Below are 21,458 nucleotides of genomic sequence, written 5' to 3'. Positions count from 1 at the left end.
TAATATTAGTGAGGCCTTGAGGGTGGTGACGTTTGAGTCTCCTTCTCTTTCTTGATCTGGGTTCTGCACTGCGAAGTGCCTTTTGTCCTTGTGATTTTTCTACGCTCTAAATCCTATTTTGGTGAGCTTAAGGTCACGTTCAGTGCAACTTTTATACCACCGATGATTTTGCGCAAAGTTTTTTACTTAAGTACTCGCAATACTTTCAGGTGGGTTTTGGCAGCAAACTTCGAAAGCATAAAATGGGCCAGGAGCTAATATTATTTTCTAAGGCCAGTTTGAGTCTTGGTGGCATTAGCCAGTACAATTTCGCAATCTTAGACTGCTAGAAATTTTTAAATTGTTAGTTTAGGTCTTAGGTCAGATCATAGAAAAAGTAGATCGGTAAAAATATATCATTAATAAACGGCGATAAAAAACAAATGTTTTTTAAGTTTGGCAGTTTTGTCAGGTTTCCGGAAATTAAATTTAAAAGAACCGAAACATATTTTAATTTTTGTTGGGCGTCTTGTGACTTTTCGAATGGACGTGACAACTTTCTGTTGTCTAGCTTTTATAACTCTCCAGATCACGAAGTTTACACGGACTGACTAGATCATGAATACATATAATTTACTTGGGAAGGCTTTTATTTACTTATTTTCTTGTCGTTACTTAAGTTGAATTCTGAAAAAATGACCAACTTAAAGGACTTTGCAGAAAAATTACAAATAATTATCCACAGTTTTTGAGATATTTGCATAACAGTGGGTCCAGCTATAAATCAGCCCATACATAATACGGGTTGGTGGGGGTTGGTGTACATGCATGGCCAGATAGCTTGGGTGGTTCAGTCTTTTACTGTATCTTCCACTGAGGCGGTAGATATCCTCTGCTACCCATGGCATTCCATGCTCCTTGTGTATTGTGGAGTTTTCGTCTGCGACTAACCTCAGGCACTTGTTTTGGAAGCGCTGGATACGTATGTCCATATTGGCTTCAGTATGGCCTTGTAAAGGAGAAGTTATAGGATATCCCTCAGTTTGGACCTTTTCGCGATGACCCAGTGCAGTTGCTTTAGGCGCAGGTCAGCCTGGTGTCGCTTGGAGATCAGGTGAGGGAGTTAGAGAGGGGGTCTCTCGGTCTACCCAGTACTGCAAAGAGAGACAACACCGACCCAACAACAAGGGACTGAGAGCTGAGCGAAAGTTCAAAGAAGATCGCCAATACGAACTCGGACGAAGACGCATTTATGAGAAGCATGCAACTTTTGTAATAAAGAGATTTATTCTTATTTCATACCTCAAACTTCTCAGTTGTTTTTTGAAAGCTTTCCTCCGTCGGCCACAGGAACTAGGGCGCCATGTAAGCCTGTGATTTAGAGTCAGTCCTAAGTTTTTCGGGGAGCTTGACGATGGGAAAGCATGACTGGGGTGGGAGGACTTCTCTGCATTCACTGCGATGTTCCATCGTTTCAACCATGGATCGAGGGCATCCAGTTGGCTTTGGATGATGGCTGATGCTTCTTGGGGGTCTGAGGCGGAGGCTAGGAAGGCGGTGTCATCAGCGTATGTGGCCACTATAAGGCTCCGGGAGGGTGTGATGTGAAGGTCTGCTGTGTACAGCGTGTAGAGGATTGGTCCAAGAACGCTGCCTTGAGGTACTCCGGCTCTTATTGGTCTAGGCGTGCTGATTGTTGATTCACATCTGACTTGGTACTCTCTACCCTCCATAAAGGATTTGAGGAAGGCGAAGTGGGAACTGGGAAGGTGCATCTTTATTTTGAAGTGGAGTCCATTGTGCCAGACTTTTTCAATCGCCTGTTTGATGTCCAGCATTATGGCGCAGCAGTATTGCTGCCTTTCGAACGCTTTTAGTGTGCGCTCAACAAGCCGGTGGCATTGCTCTAGTGATCGGGGATCAGACCGGCCTCATCCAGTACTGGCAACACTCTGCGCTATAAACGATAAGAGGCTAGATTGGCTTCAGGTTCACCAGGTTTGAGGATAGTGATCACTTCGGCGCGTTTCCAGTGTTTCCAGTGATGGCCAGCAAACGGGGAGCAAAACACGGGCAAATTCATAGCTGTTGCGTCGATGCGATCAGGGAGGGAGACTTCCCGTTTCTCAGTGAAGCAATTTCCTGCGCGATCTCTTTTGGGGCGCCTTTTTTCGGCCACGATGGCAGCGATTTCTTGGGACCACAGGTGCAAGTCTGTTTCGGGAGTTCTCGGGGTCGTAGGGGGAGAAGGGTTTGCAAACTCAGCGGCACTGTGCATCTCCTTGTTGAGTTTTTCTATGGCCGCATCTATGTGGCTTGGTGTGGAGATGTTAGGTCTAGGTTTAGGGAGGAGAGCATCCAGAACGTGAACTTAGGGGCCGGCGTTTTCCTGAGGACGGGGATATTGAGGAGTAGGTTGACGGCGCTGTGATCCGAGAGCAGCTTGTCATAGGTGGTGCATGATAGTCTTGTGCGACCTATGACTTTGGAGATGGCAATGTCCAGCAGATCCGGCGGCTTTGAAGGGTCTGAGGGCCAGAGTGTGGGCTCTCCAGTTGAAAGACAGTCCAGATTTTTGCGCTGCAGGTATTTGTGGAGCGTTTTACCTTTGGGGTTGCTTTTGCGGGACCCTCACCAGGATGGGTGGTTGGCTGTGATCGCATCCGCAGATGTTGAAGTGGGATATGGGGCAAAAATGGGATTCATAAACCAAAAGTACGTCGATGTTGTCAGTTTTGATGAGGTGCTCAACTTCGCCTTTGCTTCCCTGCAAGCCGTTTGCGTTCCAAAGGACTAAGTTGAGACTTATTTGCAGGACTTGCTGTTGAGAATGGATGCAACAAACTGCGTCATCTGAGCGAACATCTTCTCCATCATTCTTTCGATCATGCCTTCAAATCGGGTGAACATAGCCTCTATATGGCTGGGTTTTGGGGCTTCAGGTTGGGTTAGGGGTGTTGGTTGGGGATTTTTTGTTTGGGACGTTTGTGTTTCATATAGTGCGTCTCTGTAGCTCATGCCGTTGATGATGTTTGGGAGCTCAAAGGAGGGCTTGTTGCTTTCAACATGTCTGGTTTTGGGCGCTTTTTGAGCCTTAGCCTTCTTATAGGCAAGGGCTTCCTCTGAAGGACACAGGGTGGTCGGCTTGACAATGCAGGCAGCATGCCTTTTTTTCGCATGCTTTGGAGTCGTGAAGGCCACCACACTTAACGCAGCGAAATTCTTGGAAGCAGTAGCGCTGTGTGAGTCCGAACCCCTGGCATCTGAAGCCCTGCGGTACATCGTTGAACTTCAGTGGAGGCTTAACGGTGACGACCGACCTACAAATCCTCTTAATTTTGTAAATCTCGGTATTGTTGCTCGCTGGTTCCAGATTTACAAAGAAGATCCCCAAGGGTTCTTTGGATTTTCTGCCAATAGGATTATGCAGATCTCTTTCAGTGTGGTCGTGTCTCTTGAGCTCCTCTTTAATCTCTGTCTGGTCCGTTGTATGATGAAGTACTTTTATGACCATAACGTTGGGAAAACCTCATTTAGGTTATGCATGTGGACCTGAAGTGTCCGTCCGGTCCCTATAAAATCGTCCTGATATGCGAAGGCGTGTGGAATCATCTCGGGTCCTATCATTTGGTCCAGCGCGGAGAGCATTACGAATGGCATAATTATACCCGTTACTCATGGAGTAAAAGTATATAAGTAAGCTGAGATATACTCAACTTAGAGCTCTATTAATATAGTAAATTATAGTTAACAATTGTTAACCACGTTTAGGTTTTCCTTTAACAACTTTCGGCTTTACTTCACGCTTGCGGCTGTCTCTGCTCAATTCCACACACCGAAAGCCGTCTTTTCTGTTCTCCTTTGTCGCTCTGCTTTTATTCTGCTGTCGCTTCTCCTGCGGTTCTGCTGTCGCTTCTCTTGCCGCGCTCTTATTTGGACCCTTCTTTTCATCCATGACCGCAATAATTTCTTACACTCGGCAAGCATCTGTCCCAGATGATCAATCATCGTCATTGTCCTGGACATGTCGCTACATCTTCATATAATTACAAATGGTGGAAGTGTTAGATGGGCCTTCAAAATCTGCTGCATTTCGAACGTCGGATTTGTCATTCATTATATGTATATATATTTTTCAGTCAACTTCTTTTCGCGCGCCGCCTTTTTCGCCTTCCTTATTAGATTTCTCATACTTCTGTCACCAACCTAGAGCCTCCTTCTAAAATTTTTTTATGTGCTTGGAAATCTGCTCAAGCTCCACCTTGTAGACAATGCATACCTCATTGAACTGCTGGACGGTAAGATCCTTGGATGAACATGGATGAAATTTTAGGCAAGTTAGAGGAAATGTAAACACTTATACAACAATTGTTTTATCGAAAGGCCTCACCAAATCGAAATGGATCCTAAGTCCATACCAAAAACTTCATTTTCGACTTTATTTGCATTTGCGAGCTCTCTCCCTATTCCTAATAAAAGCGCAGGATTACAACGTTGAAGAATAAAACCAAGTGAGTTCAAAATAAAATATTTGGAATGAAGAGGAAAATATGTAGCAGAGGCTTTATCTTTCGTTGAAAATGAAGAAAAAATGATAAGTAAAGAAGAAGATATTTGAACATCAGCAACAATACATACATAATGCATTAAAAAGTAACGAAAATTATATTAAAATCACTGAAAACCCTATAAATCATTTTAATACACAAATAGAATTTATAAAAGAATCCATCAACCAAGAACTAAAACTAAAAGCATCATAAAATACTTCGAAATGACTCTACCATAGAAAAGCCTTCTAAATAAAATATTTTCTAAATCAAACTAGCGTAATTTACATAGATAATGTCAGTGACTTTTCCATTTTTCAAAATGCGTATCATGAAATTATTAACCCAAACAGTTACGTTACAATTTTACAAAGTATAAATAAACTAAAGGTCACAAACTCTTACGCTGAATTCAAGGAATATATCATTAATCAACACATAAAATTATTACACCCTGATATTGAAGAAATTACACGACTTTTTAAAGAAACTCATTACTTTCCCTACTGTGGCTTAATAAGCTTTTAAAATAGCCTCGTTTGCTAAAATAACGACGATTTTGTGTTATCGAATTTGAACGATTTATTCTTTTGATTTTTCGTGAAAATTTGGCAGCGATGCGTATGCTTTGGGTACGAAAAAAACATCGAGATCGGCAGGTCTTTCTAAATTAGATACTAAAGATACCAAGTAGTTGCTATGTCGGACCAAATTTGTCGTAGCCTCCTTCTTGTGCATATAAATCGTTTTAGGTCGTGCAAGAACGCAATTGTGGAAAGATCTTTAATGAGATCAAAGTGTTTCCCCTTGGTTGCAAAGCAAATAAAATAACAAACGCATTATTTTACGGGAGCCTTATTGTGCGCCGCAGGCTTGTAGAAAAATGGTCCACAGAAGTCGGTGCCAGAGACTTCAAACGCATGAGATCCATCCAGACCTCCTTTGAAGGATCCGACATTATGTGCTCAACTAGTCGAGGTATCGTTAGGAAATACCTAAGGCCCAGTACGTAGGATGCGCTCATGAGTGTGATTTATAATGGCCATTGTAACTGGGTGATCGCTTGGTAGGATGATTGGGTGACGGCCATTGAAATCCAACGAAGAGCTCTACGACCGACCATCTAAAAAAAAAGCCATGAATCTTTAAATCAGAGCTTGGAGACAGCCCCAATCGTGGGAATAAAGCATGCCGAATTTTCGCAAAACTACAGCATATATATTTCTATACCTGGTGCCAAAGGAAGGCTTTCGCTCCAGGACAACTTTTCCTTGCACAGCAGTTGAAGAAAAATCTTAAACTTTGTAATTACTGGGCAACAAAATCAAGAGGGACGTAGAACCGAGAGATTGCAGATAAAACTGAACGTCGGTAAGAAATGAGAAAAGTAGCTGGTCACATTGAGCGGTTGTTTATAGTTTTTGTTCGTGAATTTCACTATAACTTTTAATCGCAAGCCTGCATTCGTAACTGTGCAAAACAGCACACATTCTAAACTTTGGACTCTGCCTTGCAGAGTCGGCATATGGACAACAACAACAACAGTGGGTAAGGTGCGACAAACTTGCATTCTCTGCCCATTGGGCTCCACTCCACGTGGCAGCCGCCAAGGGGGTAAGCTTGCGAAGTTGTTTACAGTGCGTTATTTAGAAATAAACAATATCAATTGTAAAAATGGATAATAAACCAGTGACTCGCTCCCTATCCAGAGAAAAGCTAGAGGAGATGAGAAAAATAGCTGGAACAACCCCTGCAACAATTCGCACGCAGATACTAAACGGCGCAACTTCATCTAATAATAGATTACCGCTGCAAACAATGCACACTCTCCCATCGGTGACAACTAGTAGTAACACCAATGTTACCAACACCATAACCACGACTCAAGCTAGCTGTTCGACTACAAACTCATATACTATGGTAGTATCAGCTAGTTGCTATACGTCCCCAATAATGGCTTTTGGAATGCCTACGTTCTACGAATCAGCACTTCCCAGCGCCCAAAAAGGGAATGATACGAACAAGTGCTTGTTCCAATCAGTCATAGGCAGAAAACGTAGGGGAAATTCAAGTGCGTTTAAAAAAAAATGAAAACTAAGAAACAGGCTTCTTAGCTGCAGAAGATGCCATCTAATGTTGAGACACCTTCAATGTAGAACTGCCTGAAAATAGTTCTGATGAAGATGAAGCAACTCCATCTGCTGATAATAGAAGCAGACAATCATCAAACACGCTTAAGTCTTCAGCCATTTGTGTCCCAAACATTAGTAATCCTTACTCACTGGAACTAGATCTGAATTCGTGTGCTGGTGAGAGCAACTACACTTTACGAACATCGAAATTTGGAGTGTGAAGGATATACACGGTCAACTCGGTTAACTTCTATTAATTGTAAGTTTTGGCATCATCAATTAAAAGAGGACAAACCCTACAGAGTCGTGCTCAAGGGAATGCATGCAAGTGTTCCCAATTAACAAATAAAGAAAGCACTTGCTGATCTGGGTTACGAAACTCTCAACATATATTGCCCGAGAAAGGGAGACTGGTGGAAAGAACCAATTTGTGATGGGGATGACGAAGCGGCTATCAACCACAAGACCAGGCAAAACCTGTTCTTCGTTAATCTAAAACACTAATTAAAAATTTCCGATGTTCTAAAGGTAACGCAATTTGGTAGACACAGAGTCACCATAGAACGCGCTCGTCGCAGGCAAGAATTGCTGCAATGTCTGAGATGCCACATTTTTGGGCACTCCAAAAACTACTGTCTCCAGGATCCAATCTGTGGCAAGTGTGCTAGGCCCCACGCAACAGGCTCTACGCTATGCACGAGGGACAATTATTCGTGCATCAACTGCGGTGGTGATCAACTGCGGTGGTGCTGCAACTGATAAAAACTGCCCTGTCAGAATTGAAAAAGTGAAGAAGCTCAAGCCCAACCCAAGGCTCCCTACCTTTGTTGCTCATGGCAACACTGTCAATTCTAAAAGGGGTGAAAGCTTTACTCAAGGATTCATTCCGGCTGAGGCCATCAGAAGCAATATTTCATACGCTGATATCGCAAGGCCCAAAGGACCTCAATTAAGTTCACTTGCGACTCACCAACAACACAGCGAACTAGACTCACCACAAGATTCAGGCCTTGGAAAAAAATTTCGGGCGCTGGAAAGCGCCACTCGAGAATGGACAAAATGTTCAAACTCATTGAGTAGATTGTAGAATCCAACAAGGCTTTTAGAGAGCTAGTTCAGATCCTCATATCACGGACGTCAAAATTACGCAACCAATAATAAAAATCGGATTGTGGAACGCACGAGGACTAGCTAGGAACTTCGAGGAGCTTCAGCTTTTCCTCAGAATGCAAAATATTGATGTCGTGCTTGCCACTGAAACACACATGCGGGAAGGACAACGCATCTCCCTACCTGGTTACTTCACCTACCACGCCATCCACCCCAGTGGAAACAGCAGAGGTGGAGCCACTGTCATAGTGCGCTCTTCCTTGAATCATAGTCTTCAACCTCCAATCTCAACCAACGACCAGCAGATAGCGAGCGTGCAGACTTCAGAGGGCACGGTCACTTTAGCATCGGTGTATCTCCCACCCAGAGAGCGGTTGATAAAAGCTTATATTGAGTCAATGTTTCTCTTGGTAGCAAATTTATAGCAGGAGGAGACTACAATGCCAAACATCATTGGTGGGGAAACTCAAGAGCCTGCGCTAGAGGCAAACTCATACAGGAAGTAGTCGCAAACGGCCACTTCTGGAGAGCCAACATTTTTCTCTTCCAACACACAGGTAGCTCCATATGCATTAGATTTTTTTGTAACCAAGGGCTACTCCATGAACAGATTTAACATCCGAACTCTGCACGATCTTTCATCAGACCACACCCCTCTCCTGGCTGATCTACAAGCCATGCCACTGAAGAAGCCTCTACGCTCCCGATTCCTAGCTCCTGGTACTCATGTCGACACCTTCAAGGATCACCTGTCTGAACAAATTGACTTAAACATGGAAATTCAAGGGACAGAAGGTATTGGCAACGCCATAAGCTTATTATGGAAAAACTTAAAGAAGCAGCAACACATGCTACTCCGAGTGCTCCACGCAATACACAAGCCTTTGTCCAGTCGCTCCTACCTTCTGCAATAGTTGATCTCCTTCGCCTCAAACAGAATGTCAGAAAGGAATTTGCAAGAACAGGAGATGTCCGAATCCAGCAGATCTACAGGTTATCAAATCGGCTCCATAAAGTGCTGACCCAAAGGAAACAGCAACAGATAGACAACCTCTTGGAGAACTTGGGCACCGATGCCTCTTCACAATTCTCCCTGTGGAGAATCACGAAAAGGTTCAAGTTTCAGCCCATCTGGTGGTTGGTGCCGCACATCACAGGATAGAGCTGAAGTGTTTGCAAGCAGCTTGGAGCAAAGTTTTAAGCCGCTCGCACTTACCGATGCGAATCATTGCCGTCTGGTTGCGGAATCTCTTGAAACGCCATTTCAAATAGCACTGCCCGCGGATCCTGTCACTCTCGAAGAACTGAAACAACTTGTTTCCTTGTTGAAGTCAAAAAAAGCCTCGAGTCATGACCTTCTCGACAACAGAACCATAAAAATCCTACCAGTCCAAACTCTGCGATTTCTGGTATTCATTTTCAACAGACTTTTACTTGAGGGTTCTTTCCCAAAAGTCTGGAAGATTGCAAAAATAATTCTGATACTGAAACCAGGGAAAAAGCTAACAGAGGTAGACTCGTATAGACCAATCAGCCTCCTCCCTTCCCTTGGTAAAATTATGGAAAGGATAATTCTCAACAGGATGCGTGACGTTGAGCCTGTAGAATTGGCAATACCTGATTTCCAATTCGGATTCCGGACTTAACATGGAACACCCGAGAAACTCCAAAAAGTTGTCAATTTTGCACAAGAAGCCCTAGAAAGGAAAGAGTATGCAGTAGCAGCTTTTCTGGACATTCAACAAGCTTTCGACAGAGTGTGGCACCCTGGACTTCTACATAAAGCAAAGAAAATTCTAACACCCCAGCTATTCCAGCTTGTGAAGAGCTTTTTGCTAGGAGGTACCTTCTGTGTGACGACCGATGGATGCACTTAATGTATTAAAGCCATCAAAACGGGAGTACCTCAAGGAAGAGTGTTGAGCCCTACTCTATCCTCCATCTTCTCCGCGGACATGCCCACCCGGACAGCAGTCACTGGATTTGATCGCAAAGATGTTCTGATTGCAACATATGCTGACGACACAGCTGTACTGACAAAAAGCAACAACATTATCGAGGCCTCAGACGCACTGCAAGAGTAATTGGACGCATTCCAGAATTGGGCAGAGTTGTGGAACATCTGCATTAAGGCCGACAAATGCGCAAACGTCACCTTCGCAAAGCGCATAGGTAGTTGCCATTCTGTTTCACTTACAGGAAGAGTGCTTGACCACAAGTCGTCATACAAATATCTTGGAGTGATTTTAGATAGAAGCTTAACCTTCGGAAAGCATATCACGGCGATACAGCAGTCCTTTAAAAATAAGGTTTCTAAAATGTCCTGGCGAGCTTTCCCTCGCCAACAAGGTTAAAATTTACAAGAGCATATTAGCTCCTGCTCTATTCTATGCCATAGAGGTGTAATGAATCGCTGCCAAAACGCACCAGAATAAAATTCGGATTCTTCAGGCAAAACCCATGAGGAAGATTACAGGCGCTCCTTGGTACATGAGAACCAGAGATATCGAACGCGATCTGAATGTGAAAAAAATTGGAGACAGGATTCAGGAAATTGCGAAGAAATACAACGACAAGCTAGAATCTCACCCTAATAGCCTAGCTAGACGACTAAGAATCGCAGCCCAAAGCCATCGGACAAGTACGAGAAGAAGATTAAAACGCCACCACCCTGAAGACCTGTCTGACCGGAACTTGACATAAATCCTACTTAATTCAAATCTTCTATATATTACTAAACATTCCATTTCTTTAATACACTTAAGCATATAATCTTTGTAAATAACTTAGATAATAAGAACAGTTAAAATTGATACCGATTAGATTAAGTTGTCCAAGAAGGGTAATAGTACACTAGTCAATTAAATAAAACATTCATTTTATTTTATTTTTTAATTCAACATAATATTTCATCAATATTCAATCAATATATATCAAACAACAAAACAAAAACAACATATCGGCATCCCCTGCCTTGCTCAAGCTTTTTTTTGCAATTTAAATTTTTTTGACCTTTTTTTTTTTTGATCAAACAGTAATCGTATTTATTGCCACACCTCTTTCTGTTTTTCATTCTTTACTCTACCATTCTTTCTCTTTGGTCTGCACTAGTCACACTCTCAGGCTCTTGCTGCACTCCTTGCAACGATCTCACGCATCCTCATGCGTCATGGAGGAAGCAGGACGCAGACCAATGTGAGAGATCGCCGACTGAGGCATAGACTCTGGTTAAACTATTCACAAGGCTACAGCTACACCATATGGTTATCTGCGCAGTAACCATGTGGCGGGGCTATGAGGGTCCGGAGGGAAGCAGGATTCGCGCCATACATAACAGTATCCAGTGTAAACACGCTCAGATCATCTTGAGGAGAATCTCTCGACACGATGCACTGGAAGTAGCTATCCTCAGACGAAACACTGATACACCGGTACATTTTACAGATGTCTCCTGTGATTCCAACTGGATGCGAGCGAAACGAAGAAGAATATGGAATAGTTTTGGATGAATCACTGGACCAGACATCAGAACAGCGTTTAAAGAGTATGCTGAAGAAGTTGACGCCGATCCATTAAAAACGATGCGAAGCTTGATGGTGCTGCTGTCCTTTTTCATGACACAATGATGAGGCAAGAAATACCGACAGGAATTGAATTCTTCGTCGGAACTTCTGACGTATGTCCCATCTGCACACAGACAGAATCCAGCAGATTCCACAGAATAAAAATCCAGCCTCCAGCGAATTTCGGTAGTTGGGTTTCCTCCTTGGGCGGAACACCCTCGCATGACGACATAAAATCCTTGCAATGTGAGCGATTGCAGTGGAATTAATCGGATAGCTCACGAAGCGTAGAAACGGAACCGCCCCAATTTGCCCTCCGAAATTTAAAGTGAGTGAATGGTTTGCACCGCAGTGGCCCTGAGACAAGATCGTAGATGCTGTATCCTTTCTATGCCTGTGAGGTCAGGATGGCTATCTATAATCGCCTTAAACACAGAATAAAAATCCAGCCTCCAGCGAATTTCGGTAGCTCAAGAGGGGCCAGCGACAGCGCCCTATTCCGGATTGAACGCTGCTGATGGCCACAATCGCAAGGAGAAACGCCGTCAGCAAAGATTGAAATCTCCCCAGGAACTGAGAATCAAAGCGAGCATAATAAAATTTCGTACTCAAATCGCTTTCAATTTCAGCCGGAATCGTCAAATGAAGAATCTATCTTTTATAGTTCCTGAGATTTCGACGTTCATACGGACAGACGAACATGGCTAGATCGAAAATATATACATTATATACTTGGAAACGCTTCCTTCTTCCTGTTACATACTTTTTAACGAATATTCCCTTTTACTCTACGAGTAACTGGTATAATTAGTAATTTGACATAAAATATAGACAAACCTCATAACACGCTCCAAATTTAAAAATCTCTGTAGGAAAAAAGGCAGAATTGAACAATAGATGAAAAACATGATAACGAAAACAATAGAGGCCAAAATGTATCATATTACAAAAGCAAATTTAAAGAGAAAAAAATTGTTAATAATAGCAAATATTTACAGCCGACCGTCACAATCCAATCAATGGACTTATTATATATACAATGACTTTAATGATGACACAAACTACAGCAGAAAAAATCGAAATAAGCCCTATCGAAAACAATAAAGGATTCATTTTATTTGAATCAGGAACAATTCAACTTCCTACTACATTTATGCAACACTGTCTCACAATCAACATTACACAAATTGAAGAAACATGTAACAATCTTATTACAACAAGTAAGGAATTTAAAAGCATAATACAAATAAATTCCCTAATTGAAAAAATGAAAGGAGAAATGAACGGCATTCGTATAACAAAACGCAACAAACGAGGACTGTTTAAGTTTGTATGTTCCACTTACAAATAGCTTTTTGGAACATTAGATGAAGACGACAGACAAAATATTGAACATCAGACTTCATCCCTATCACAACACACGGTACAGATTAGGAGTCTAAATAATAAGTCTTAATCACGGTATTGAAATGATTAATTTTCACTCAAAATCCTTAGGAAAAGAAAGAAAAATATCCCTTTTAATATTTAACATTGAACATTTTGCTGAATATATTAAAGACGTTAAAATGGGTTCACAACTCACACGACTATGAATATTTAATCCAAAATTTCTAAATCACGACAACCTTGGTTAACGGTAAGTTATACAGTTATAGTTATAATTAACGTTAAGGTACAAAAATTTAATGGACACAAAAACTTCTGACTGGTATAACACTGGTGCTAACAAACCACTGGCAAATGATCAACAGGACTCCACAGCTGATCAGTTGTCTATCGCAGCTAATCCTCCAATGTTGCATGATCAGCAGCCAAAAAAGATTCGGTGCAATCCCAACAAACCGTTGTGGAGGCAGTTCAGCATGGGATTGCTAATGATTCCGATTTGTCTGCACTGGTTTCTTAACCAGTGATTTCACCTGACCCTATTAGATTTCCACCACAAGTGAATATTGATTCCAGACTACAAATACAAGCTGGCTTTTCAGAAATAACATCTGCAGAGTAGAATTCTGCGGAATGTTGCCAAACAAGGTCGTCGTTGCTGAGGATAAGGACACCGAGTCCGGTCGGTTCATTAACACCGGCCCAATTTCTGACCCAGCCTTTGACCGGAAGCTCTCACATAGATCTGTATATTGAGAGCATTTTTATGTTATCCTTTAAGTCTGTTCATTTTCTTATTCAATAAAGAGTTATATCTTTCTATTATCACTCTATCCGAGTCTCTAGCCCAGAAGTCGTCCCAATCATCCTAATTCAACAATTGGATTACACCTGCAAACACAGCTGCGTGGGAAATAACACGCAGTTGGCGAAGCACAGCCATCATTCTCGCATAATCGCCAGGCCAACATGTCACGGACTGCTGCGTGGGACCTCCTGCAAATCAATCGATTTGTGTTTTCAACCCATAGGAAATCCTCATTATTATAAATTATATAACATAATCAATACAGATCATGAAATATATATACTTACGTAGTTATTAATTTATTAGTCGAATAAATGATCCGTCAATAACAAAAACAAGGATCAACGCTGAAACCTTCAAATTAAAACACGAACAATTTCGGTTAACGTCTTTATTCCAAGAATATCAGCTTAAGACTACTGTACAGAGTTTTTACGGGCTCGAAGTGAATCGCGAGAAACGGGAATATCTAGTCAGTGTATTTGTGGGTGAACGAAAAAGAATATGAAAAAGAACGATATGTAAGCAAAAATGTGAATTGGTTGTTTATGTGTTTGTGCACGTGCAAGATTGTATGTACAATGGTTGTAAGCGTAATATGTGAAGCATATTTGCTACTTCCCTCCCCTTAAAAGGAAGCTTATGCTTGTAATGGGCTTGACGCATATAATCTTGGTAATGCAGTTGGGTTTGATACAAACTATACAAAACGTGAGGCTAATGAGTGATACGATAATAAAGCCTGTAATATTATTATTTGATATTAGTTTTACAATGTCCTTATGTTCTATTGGTTTTATTTTTATTAATTCGATGGGTGTGTACAATGGTGTTAGATTTAATTCGGGATTCAGCTGATTTTCGTTTAACGTTATTTTTCCTATTCTGATTTTACATTGTTTTATTGTTATTATTTTGTTGCCGTTAATTATTACATTTTTATTTATTTCTTGGCAATCTTGTTCTATAATAGTATTTTTTTTTTTTATATTCCAAGTAAGGATATTGTTTGGCTCTACATATTTAACTATTTGGTTAACTGTTGTAGGGATGAAATTGCATATTGGTTTAGTTCTTTTTATAATTTTCTTAATTCCTTCCTTATTTATTTCTTTACGATTTTGGTTATAGACTTTGCCATGTTCTTCAAAATAAGTATCTTTTTCGTTGTGATCGAGTTGATATTCGTTATTATCTGGGTAGGGTATTATGTTAATGGTGTGAACGGTTTTTTGTTTAATAGGGATGTGTGCTATGATAAGTATTTGATTGGTACTAATTAAATATTTAAACGCAGATCCTACTATGTTGATTAGTCCTCGTTTCTGCCTGTTTGTCTGGTGTAAAGTTATTCCGCTAAGTTCTCTTCGCATTTTATTGTATAAAAGGTCAATTTGGGGAATGTTAGTGTATTTAGTTATTTTATTGTTGAAATAGTGAGTTAGGTTATCTATATCGGAAAGGTTTACGCGAAGACAATGATGTTCATATTCTGACGGGACTTGAATTGTTTTATCGGAAAATAAGAGGTATCCATGGTTAGTATCAATGTTGTTTATTTGAAAACGTAAGGAGGAATATTATGATGAACCATGGGCCTGTGGAATGTAAAGTTTATTAATTTTTTTCTGTTTTTTAAATTGGGTCTTGTAGTAATGTGTTTCTCTATTTCTATTGGTGATTTTGTAATGGTCTTCGTCAGTTTGTTCGACGTTCCTTGTTAATTTAAAAGGGTTTTCTAATTTCCCTTTTTGCAACGGTCCCTTCCTATATCTAGTGTCGACGTTGTATTCTGTTCGGTCTTTGTTTATTTCGTTGATTTTAATTTCTTTGTTGTGTTGTGTATCTAAAATTGGTTGTCCAGCATAAATAAATATGTGGGCAGGAGTTTGTCCAGTAGTATCGTGTTTGGTTTTGTGGTTGTAAATATAAAGGATCGTTTCTATTTTACTGAGGTTGGCTTCATTGTCATCGGAATTTTTTATAATACGGATTTTTTCATTTATCGTTTTGTGAAGCCTTTCTATATCTGCAACACCTGTTTTTGTAGTGTTAAGTTGTAATTCCACATTTTCAGTTTCGAGCCAACGTTTGAGGGCTAAGCTAGAAAATGCGCCATCTCTGTCTGCCTTTAGGATTTTTGGTTTTCCCAACTGATTGAATATGCGCATTAGAGCATTTTTACATTCTATCCAAATCTTTTGTTTTTATCTGCTCGAGGGTGGCAAATTTAGAATAGATGTCGATACAGCTCAAATAGTGATTTCCTTCAGAGGAGTAGATATCTATTACAAATTTATCGCGGCAATGTTCGGGTTTAGGGGTGACTTTCATTGGCATTTTTGTATTTCGGTGTTCTGTTTTTGCTAAGTTACAAACTTGACATTCGTTAATTATATTTTGAATGAGGAGTTGGCTATTTGGGAAGTAGTATGTTTCGCTGAAAAGTTTTACAGTTTTCTGTATTCCGGGGTGTAAGAGTTTTTCATGTGTGTTTAGAATTAGTTCTTTAAAATTTGCGTACGTGGGAATGTTTTTTAGTAAGATGAGGCTTCGGAAAATTTTTGTATGTCTTGGATTCATTGTCTCCTTATATGCTTTTTGAATTACTTCAAAATCTGCATCGCTTTCGATGTAAAGAGCGCTGGTTTTTGAACAGAAATAATCGAGTAAATATCGTTTGGCTATTTCGGGGGTCATTTCTTTATAAGAAAGGTGTATAATTTGTTTTTTGAAGTAAGTTTCTATTTCTGTTTTATTGGAATCTTTAGTAAAGATGATTTGCCTTTTATATTGATTAATAGCTTTCTCTGATAGTCCGATCAAATTGTTACTGTCCTCTTCGGCACTATGTTGTGTAGATTCACCAAAAAATGTGTGCTCTATCTTTACTCTAGAAAGTGTGTCTGCTACGTAATTTTCCATTCCTTTTATATATTTTATGTCGAAGTCATATTCCGAAAGTATAATTTTCCATCTTGTTAATTTTGAATTAGGTTCTTTTAGTTTGTGTAGCCGGAAGGTTTTAGTGGCCCAAACTATTGCTAATAATTCTTTTTCTATGGCGCTATAATTTACTTCATGTTCATTTAATGTTCTGCTGATGTAGCTAACAGGGTGTCCGTCTTGTGATAGAACAGCTCCTAAAGCTACATTGCTGGCATCTGTTGTTAATGTAAATTTCTTCTCGAAATTCGGTATTTTTAGGATCGGGTCTTCAGAGATTAATAATTTTAACTTTTGGAATGCTTCTAAGTATTCTGAACTGTTTATATCTATTGTTGCTCCTTTCTTTAGGCACTTGGTCAGTGGTTTGGTAATGTCAGAAAAGTTAGGTATAAATTTCCTATAATACCCTGTGAGTCCTAGGAAGGCTTTTATTTCTTTAGTTTTTCTTGGTAATGGATACTTGACTATAGCTTTTATTTTATCCGGGTTTGGTTTAATCCCGTTTTTAGTGATAACATGTCCTAAGAAAGTTGTCTCTTGTTTTAAGAATTCGCATTTGTTTAGTTGTACTTTTAAATTTGCCTGTGATAATTTTTCGAAAACAGCCTGTAAGGCTTGAAGATGTTCTTCTAATGATGTGGAGAAAACTATGATGTCGTCTAGGTATACTAGGCAACATTTATTTAAAAGCGGACGGAGTAAATTATTCATACATCGTTGAAATGTAGCGGGGGCATTTTTAAGACCAAATGGCATTCGCGTGTACTCGTAGTGTCCATATTTTGTAGAGAAGGCAGTTTTGGCTATTGACTGTGAGTCCATTTCTATTTGATGGAAGCCCTTTGCAAGATCTATTGTTGTGAAATAATTTGACCTCCCTAGTTTTCCTAATATTTCATCTATGTTTGGTATGGGGTATCTGTCGTTTATTGTTATTTCGTTCAATTTCCTATAGTCTATTACGATACGAAGCTTCTGCTGTCCAGAAGCATCTAGCTTTTTAGGTACGACCCAAATGGGGCTACAGTACGGTGAATTACTTTCTCGGATAATACCCTGTTCTAGCATGTCTTGGATCTGTTTTTCTACCTCCTTTTCATATGTCTGTTGGAAACTATAAACTTTAGAGTAGACGGGGATATTGTGTGTGGTGTTGATAACATGTTTTTCTTGGTTTGTGAACGTGAGCGTGTCACCTTCGTGAAATTGAATGTCTTGGTATTTTATCAGTAGGTTAATTAATTTTTGTTTTTCTTCTACGTTAAGGTGTTCTAGTCGGAACAAGTTTTCCTGAAGTGTGGAGGTTTCTAAATAGGTGGGGTCTTGTGGAAATGAAGGGTCCATTTGGATATGATTCCGTTCTGTAATGTTATTACTGTCTTTTATCTTATATATTTTGTTAAATAGGGTAGCAGTTTTCTTTTTATAATCGATTATTGCTTTGGCTTCGGACAACAATTTGCGTCCAATCAGCATGTCATAATGATCCGAGAACTGGTGGATAAAGAAGTCTTGGGCAACAGGGAAGTAGTTATTAGGTGGTATATTCGTAAGTGTGTTAATAATTAGTGGGCCATTACTAGTGTGGATTAGCTGATTGGTTTCTTGTATTGGCGTTTGGAAAATATTTCGCGTGAGCATATTTATCGTAGATCCTGTATCGATTAGACATTTCAATTCAGTATTATTATGTTTTATCATTATATATTGGTTTGATCCGGGGCTACTAACCGAAAATTTTCTGCTTGTTCAAGGTCAACTGGTTCGTTGTCATTTGTTGTTGGTAATTCCTCTTCTGTTATCTCTGAATTGTCGTAGTTCTGTTCAGGTGGAAACTGAATTGATTCTTGAGTATAATTCAATTGGTCGGGATAAGGCTGAGGGTGAAAGTATTCTGGATAGCAGGGATAATAGTAGTTATAATTATAAGGATTTTCGGGTTGATTAGACGTTACTTCCTGGTATCTTAGCTCTCCTGTGCTCATCTTAGACTGTCCACTGTCTGATGGTCTCGGTCTTTTTATTGGGTTATTGGTTTGTACGTTTCTGTTTTGAGGATATGTTGTGGACATGTTAGTGTGGCTAGGTCCAAATCGGTTTTGGTCAAAAATATTTTGTCTGTTAAAAGCTGGGTTTGGTCTGTGTACTTGTGACATGGGTATGTTAGATTGTGGGTAAATGGGCCTATTTTGATATTGAGGAACCGTGTTTGGGTTAAACCTGGGCATATGAGAATGTGCTTGGTGATAGGGTTGATAGACGTTATTATAGAATGGTTGTAAGGGTACAAAGGGTCTAATTTGGTTATTCATTTGTCTATTTTGGGGGTTGGTTGTTATTTTGTTTGGAATTGAAATGGGCTTTATATTATCTTTACTTGAGGTTGGTGCCTCATAAAGACCTTTTTCTTGTAATATATTTATTAGCGATCTTAGGTTTGGAATATTACAGTTAACTATTCTGAGATAAATGTGGCTTGGAAGTTTTTGAATTAGATTTTCGATGCTGGTTTGTATTAATTTAGTATAGAGAATGGTTTCGTTAGTATTATTTTCCAGTTCTAATTTACTTATAAGTATCTGTCGTTTTCTTTCAGCTTCTTCGAGGAAATGTCGAATGTTACCTCGATATTGTATATTCCTGAATTCTTCCAGAAGTTGGTGGTTCGGTGCTTGGGGCTTGTAGTTAAGTATAAGCTGAGTCCTGAGTTCGCTCCAGCTGCTGAGGTTGGTAACTCCGAGAGTGCGGATAACATCGCCACTGATGTTCCGTTCGATGTGTCCAAAGATTATTAATTTTTGTCTTTCATCTGTGGTCTGATACAGAGCCAAGATGAAGTCGACGCGACTGATGAAAGTGTACAAAGTGTTGGGATCTCCGTTGAAAACCTCGATTGCGTGTATTTGTCTTTCTACTTGAACCATGTTTGAGTCAGACAATTCTATTTGTGCTGGTGCTGCTACGGCCATCGTGGTTTGTTGGTTTGAATTTTTTTTGTTAGTGTCTTTATTTAGGTTTGTGATTTGGATAGAATTTGTGTTCTAACTAATGGTTTGTGTCTTTGCTTATTGCTTTTCGTATTCAAAGTAGGCACATAAAAGCACGGTGCTATCATAAAGAATGAGCCGATAAAACAAGAGGCACGCTTACAGTTAGCTCTGAAAACAGAAATTGCTCACAAGCAACGGTGGGCGCGAAAGGGTTAATTTCCACTTATTTTCACTGTTATTATTATTGTTCACTTATTTGTGGTTAAGTTTATTTGGTTTTCACTTAGTTTAAATGTTATTATTGTAGTTCACTTAGTTGTAGTTACGTTTTACTTAGTTTAACGGTTATTATTGTAGTTCACTTAATTGTAGTTACGTTTATTTAGTTTTCACTTAGTTTAACGGTTATTATTGTAGTTCACTTAGTTGTAGTTACGTTTATTTAGTTTTTACTTAGTTTAACGGTTATTTTTGTAGTTCACTTAGTTGTAGTTACGTTTACTTAGTTTTTACTTAGTTTATCGGATATTATTGCAGTTCACTTAATTGTAGTTACGTTTATTTAGTGTTGCGCACTTAGCCATTTCACATTGTTTTGAGTAACCTTTTGTGGATTTACTACTCAGTGAATTCAAAGGCGTCTTCTTAAAATATGATATAATTTTAAGTTTTTTTTTCAATTTCACTATCACTCTGTGGTTTCGGATATGTTGTTGGTTCTGAACTGACTGTACCGATTTACCGACGCGAGCTTTTGAAGTTGTAGTTGTAGTTCTTTAGCGGATGATACACAGAGAATTGAATATGTTTAATATCGCATCAATTAGTATCATCCTACCGACTGCGCCACTTACGTAGTTATTAATTTATTAGTCGAATAAATGATCCGTCAATAACAAAAGCTGAGAATCGTTCCGTATGGTGAAATCTGCCTATTTCATCAATCCAATAGATTTGTGATTGCAGAGGAGAATGTGAAACTGCTGCTGCAACGTCATGGGGACAGCGAGAAGAACGTCAGCCGGCTGACAGTGGAGCTGCGTGTCCTTTAGCGTCAAGTGGAATCCCAGTAGGGGAAAAAGGAGCAGGTCCCGCGGGATCTCAACAAGAGTGTGCAGGACAAGTTGCAGGAGGTGTGCCACGAACAGCGCCGCATCATAAAGTCCGTGAAGACCGAGAGATGCATATCAAAGTGGAGGAGGGGCGATGAAGCGAGGTCCAAGGGCTCGAAGACTTAATACAGCTGTTATGGCGTGCCTGGGGGGGAAGTAAAGCACTCCGACCGTGATGTCTCCCTGAAGGCTGCAGACAGCACACTGTGCCCAGTCCTCCAGAATCGCGGATAGTTCGGTGAATTGGATGCAATTCTTGATGAGCATACCCGCTCCTCAACGTGCTCTGCAAGATGGGCTGTGATCAGACCGTATCCACATATGTTGAAGTGGGATCTGGGGCAAAAATGGGATTCATAAACCAAAAGTACGTCGATGTTGTCAGTTTTGATGAGGTGCTCAACTTCGCCTTTGCTTCCCTGCAAGCCGTTTGCGTTTCAAAAGACTGCCTCTATATGGCTGGGTTGTGGGGCTTCAGGTGGGGGCTTTAGGGGTGTTGGTTGGGGACTTTTTGTTTGGGACGTTTGTGTTCCATATAGTGCGTCTGGAGCTCATGCCGTTGATGATGTTTGGGAGCTCAAAGGAAGGCTTGTTGCTGCTTTCAACATGTCTGGGTTTGGGCGCTTGTTGAGCCTTAGCCTTCTTATAGGCAGGGCATCCTCTGAACGTCGGCTTGACAATGCAGTCAGCATGCTTTTTCGTCGTCGTTTTTTCGCAAGTCGTGAAGGCCACCACACTTAACGCAGCGAAATTCTTGGAAGCAGTAGCGCTGTGTGTGTCTTCAATGGAGGCTTAACGGTGACGACCGACCTAAAAATCCTCTTAATTTTGTAAATCTCGGTATTTTTGCTCGCTGGTTCCAGATTTACAAAGAAA

The 21,458-nt window shown here is 40.3% G+C and overlaps 1 protein-coding gene across 2 annotated transcripts; it reads left to right on the top strand.

Annotated features, from left to right (window-relative positions):
• Positions 1–14,562: 14,562 nt before the first annotated feature.
• LOC123327091 lies at positions 14,563–19,756 on the top strand. Of its 2 annotated transcripts, none has more exons than XM_044922498.1 (3): positions 14,563–14,919; positions 19,077–19,206; positions 19,306–19,756. In XM_044922498.1, the coding sequence occupies exons 1-3, from the start codon at positions 14,837–14,839 to the stop codon at positions 19,408–19,410; spliced, it is 318 nt and encodes a 105-aa protein (XP_044778433.1). In that variant the 5' UTR covers positions 14,563–14,836; the 3' UTR covers positions 19,411–19,756. The 2 variants fall into 2 exon arrangements, 1 of the variants encoding a protein (XP_044778433.1); XR_006541553.1 differs by having other exon boundaries at positions 14,579–15,069; positions 19,306–19,755.
• The last annotated feature ends 1,702 nt before the right edge of the window (positions 19,757–21,458 follow it).

This window comes from Drosophila simulans, chromosome 2R (genome assembly GCF_016746395.2).
Source record: "Drosophila simulans strain w501 chromosome 2R, Prin_Dsim_3.1, whole genome shotgun sequence".
NCBI lineage: Eukaryota > Metazoa > Arthropoda > Insecta > Diptera > Drosophilidae > Drosophila > Drosophila simulans.
The sequence above is the reverse complement of the archived record's forward strand: the minus strand, read 5'-3'. Positions and strand labels throughout refer to the sequence as shown.